Source organism: Coregonus lavaretus, assembly GCF_964263955.1.
Source record: "Coregonus lavaretus genome assembly, contig: HAP1_SCAFFOLD_336, whole genome shotgun sequence".
NCBI lineage: Eukaryota > Metazoa > Chordata > Actinopteri > Salmoniformes > Salmonidae > Coregonus > Coregonus lavaretus.
The window spans coordinates 304,449-309,255 of NW_028162029.1; the positions used below are offsets into that span (position 1 = coordinate 304,449).

The 4,807-nt window shown below is 42.8% G+C and overlaps 1 protein-coding gene across 1 annotated transcript; it reads left to right on the top strand.

Moving 5' to 3' along the window:
* Positions 1 to 677: 677 nt before the first annotated feature.
* Positions 678 to 3,977, top strand: LOC311119735 (uncharacterized protein; the record flags this gene model as incomplete). Its single annotated transcript, XM_084194397.1, has 6 exons — positions 678 to 801; positions 1,085 to 1,348; positions 1,561 to 1,697; positions 1,859 to 1,968; positions 2,693 to 2,740; positions 3,845 to 3,977. The coding sequence occupies 6 exons, from the start codon at positions 678 to 680 to the stop codon at positions 3,975 to 3,977; spliced, it is 816 nt and encodes a 271-aa protein (XP_084050523.1).
* Between the last annotated feature and the right edge of the window lie 830 nt (positions 3,978 to 4,807).

The following is a 4,807-nucleotide window of genomic DNA, read 5'->3' on the forward strand; positions in this document are numbered from 1 at the left end:
ATGCTTTCCGAATGCACTGTAATATACAATACTACACTACTGCACTACTAGACTTATTATGACTTGTTATTCTTCTGTCAGGGTTGAGTGTAGAGGTAGCGTAGAATCACACGCAGGACACACAGAGGTTTCGAACAGACGTCTTTAGTGAAGTCCAAAGAACAAGTCAACCACGGCAACAGGCAACAGGCAAACTTTACGCACAATGGTAAAGTACAAAATAAAGGCGCACAAAGTGCGGGACTCTCTCTAACAAAAATATACAGAGAGAACAGAACAACGAACTAACACAACACGTGACATCGAACAATTACACACAACACCTGAACAAACTCAAGAGAACTAAATAGGACGCATTATGAACACTAACAAGGAACAGGTGTAACAAAACAGACAAAACCAATCAAACATAGAAACATAGAACGGTGGCAGCTAGTACTCCGGAGACGACGACCGCCGAAGCCTAACCGAACAAGGAGAAGGAGCAGCCTCGGCCGAAACCGTGACATCTTCTCTGTTCCTTGTATCACTATTTTAAATGTTGTATCTTTAACTCTGCATTGTTGGAGAAGGACCCGTAAGTCAGCATTTCACTATTAGCCTACACCTGTTGTTTACAAAGAGCAAATGGACACAAAAGTCGACTCAAATACAACGCTGATAAAGAGCAAGTTGTTATGGTAATAATTTGTGCTTCAGTGTTTTATCAGTGGTGGAAGAGATCCTCTGGAGCTGCTGCAGTGAGTCTGGGTCTGCTGTGTGTTCTCCTATTGGCTGGGATCATAGGCCTGTTGCTCTACCGTGAGTTTGATATGTTCTCAATCAAACTTTCTCTTAATCATCAGTGGTGTAATGATCAGGGATCAATTCCATTTAAACTCCATTCAATTCAATTCAGAAAGTACACCAAATTCCAATTCCAATTCCACATTGTCCTCATTGAAAAATATTGAAGAGAATTGGACTTGGAAATCCAGTGTACTTCCTGAATAGACTGGAATTGAAATGCAATTGAACCCAACCCTGGTAATGATAGATTAACTTTTCCACTGTTACCTTGGTCGTTGATGGTATTATTTCACAGAGCGAAACCAATTAACCAGATCCAACACCCTGACCAAAGAGAGAGACCAGTTACAGACCAGCGGCAACAACCTGACTGAAGAGAGAGACCAGCTACAGACCAGCAACAACACCCTGACTACAGAGAGAGACCAGCTACAGACCAGCTACAACACCCTGACCAAAGAGAGAGACCAGTTACAGACCAGCTACAACACCCTGACCAAAGAGAGAGACCAGCTACAGAAAGAGACAGAACGTCTGAAACAATCTTTGGTTGAGAAAGGTGAGTAAAATTGTCTAATGACTGTTCTGTTTGACAGTCTCTGTATCAGTTCACATGCCACTTATAAACAGGCAATTCAACTTACATTAAAGGAAAAATCTATGACTTCCAAACCGACCATTAGTTAGTGCCCTGTCTTCCTTGAGTGTTTGATTGAGACTTAATACAATGTGATATTAAAGTGACTAAAGCGAGACATTTTCATCTTAAAGAGTGTCCTCAAGGATGGAAGAAGCTTGGTAGCCGTTGTTACTACATCTCTACTAAGAAGAACACCTGGGAGAAGAGCAGACAGGACTGCAGAGATAGAGGAGCAGACCTGGTGATCATCAACAGCCAAGACAAACAGGTGTGTGTGTGTGTGTGTGTGTGTGTGTGTGTGTGTGTGTGTGTGTGTGTGTGTGTGTGTGTGTGTGTGTGTGTGTGGAAGAGAGCGATACAGAGAGAGAGAGAGAGAGAGAGAGGTAATGGCTAAGTATTAATAATGTTGTCTCTCTCCCACAACTACAGACATTTGTCAATTGGTTATGTGGAGTAAAGGACTATGTCTGGATTGGTCTGACTGACTCTGTTACTGAGGGGACCTGGAAATGGGTGGACGACACACCACTGACCACAAGGTAAGACATTTAATGAGTTCTGTGTTACCATGAAATCACTGTCTGGAGTAGTAGGCTCTGAGAGTGGACAGCCTGATTCTATGTGTTGTTTCTATTACAGGTATTGGAACAGTGGACAGCCTGATTCTATTTGTTGTTTCTTCTACAGGTACTGGAACAGTGGACAGCCTGATTCTATGTGTTGTTTCCTCTACAGGTACTGGAACAGTGGACAGCCTGATTCTATGTGTTGTTTCTTCTACAGGTATTGGAACAGTGGACAGCCTGATTCTATGTGTTGTTTCTTCTAAAGGTATTGGAACAGTGGACAGCCTGATTCTATGTGTTGTTTCTATTACAGGTATTGGAACAGTGGACAGCCTGATTCTATGTGTTGTTTCTTCTACAGGTACTGGTACAGTGGACAGCCTGATTCTATGTGTTGTTTCTTCTACAGGTATTGGAACAGTGGACAGCCTGATTCTATGTGTTGTTTCTTCTACAGGTATTGGAACAGTGGACCGCCTGATTCTATGTGTTGTTTCTTCTACAGGTATTGGAACAGTGGACAGCCTGATTCTATGTGTTGTTTCTTCTACAGGTATTGGAACAGTGGACAGCCTGATTATATGTGTTGTTTCTTCTACAGGTATTGGAACAGTGGACAGCCTGATTCCATGTGTTGTTTCTTCTACAGGCATTGGAACAGTGGACAGCCTGATTCCATGTGTTGTTTCTTCTACAGGTATTGGAACAGTGGAGAGCCTGATTCTATGTGTTGTTTCTTCTACAGGTATTGGAACAGTGGACAGCCTGATTCTATGTGTTGTTTCTTCTACAGGTATTGGAACAGTGGACAGCCTGATTCTATGTGTTGTTTCCTCTACAGGTATTGGAACAGTGGACAGCCTGATTATATGTGTTGTTTCTGCTACAGGTACTGGAACAGTGGACAGCCTGATTCTATGTGTTGTTTCTTCTACAGGTATTGGAACAGTGGACAGCCTGATTCTATGTGTTGTTTCCTCTACAGGTATTGGAACAGTGGACAGCCTGATTCTATGTGTTGTTTCTTCTACAGGTATTGGAACAGTGGACAGCCTGATTCTATGTGTTGTTTCCTCTACAGGTATTGGAACAGTGGACAGCCTGATTCTATGTGTTGTTTCTTCTACAGGTACTGGAACAGTGGACAGCCTGATTCTATGTGTTGTTTCCTCTACAGGTATTGGAACAGTGGACAGCCTGATTCTATTTGTTGTTTCTTCTACAGGTATTGGAACTTTGGACAGCCTGATTCTATGTGTTGTTTCTTCTACAGGTATTGGAACAGTGGACAGCCTGATTCTATGTGTTGTTTCTTCTACAGGTATTGGAACAGTGGACAGCCTGATTCTATGTGTTGTTTCCTCTACAGGTATTGGGACAGTGGACAGCCTGATTCTATGTGTTGTTTCTTCTACAGGTACTGGAACAGTGGACAGCCTGATTCTATGTGTTGTTTCTTCTACAGGTATTGGAACAGTGGACAGCCTGATTCTATGTGTTGTTTCCTCTACAGGTATTGGAACAGTGGACAGCCTGATTCTATGTGTTGTTTCCTCTACAGGTATTGGAACAGTGGACAGCCTGATTCTATGTGTTGTTTCCTCTACAGGTATTGGAACAGTGGACAGCCTGATTCTATGTGTTGTTTCCTCTACAGGTATTGGAACAGTGGACAGCCTGATTCTATGTGTTGTTTCTTCTACAGGTACTGGAACAGTGGACAGCCTGATTCTATGTGTTGTTTCCTCTACAGGTATTGGAACAGTGGACAGCCTGATTCTATGTGTTGTTTCCTCTACAGGTATTGGAACAGTGGACAGCCTGATTCTATGTGTTGTTTCCTCTACAGGTACTGGTACAGTGGAGATACTAATGGTGGTGTGTACGAGAACTGTGCGTATTTCTACTCCCGGTCATCAGACTCAGGAGAATGGTTGGACTATGACTGTTCCTATCAATACAGATGGATCTGTGAGAAATAGGATTCTCTGTACTGCTAGAGACCATTTCAGACAGATGTTTTAAATCCTTAAACCCAGACTTGGTGCAAACAAAATAGCGATTGATTTGCAACGCTTGCAGTTAGCCACTGATTCCTTCCAAACCGCTCATTGTTGAATTTGTGATTTCCTACTTGTTGTGTAATGTTTATGTCCAATGGTGATGAACACCAATACCTTTAACTATAGTTTATCTTCATCTGACAAGGATTGAAAAGGATTTGCCAGTAGATTGTCAAAGTTATTCATGATGATGACTGCTTGTTTAGCTTGTTAGCTAAGATTTTGAAAGTAACATGATCAGTCCAATCAAAGCTACGGTAGATATAACGTGATTTGACGTCATTTTATCTGTGGCCAATGACCTTGAGCCTTCTTGGATGGGCTCTTCTAATGTAACTCTATGGCAGAACCCAAGGGGGCTTGAACTGCCTAACTCTCCCTGTACATTCTCCCGATTGGTACAGCGGTTTAAGGCACTGCATCTCAGTGCTAGAGGCGTCACTACAGACCCGCTGGTTCGATTCCATGCTGTATCATAATCCGGCTGTGATTGGGAGTCCCATAGGGCGGCGCACAATTGGCCCAGCGTCGTCCTGGTTTGGCCGGTGTAGGCCGTCATTGTAAATAAGAATTTGTTCTTAACTGACTTGCCTAGTTAAATTAACAATAAAAACAAATTCTGTGGTGATATAGTGAGTGACAGAACACTGAACCAATCACGGCGCAACTAGAGAACATTACCAAAGCGTACGCTCTGTATATTCCGCTGGCTCCCCCACCACCCCAGAAAGCACTGAGCGAGGCTGAAA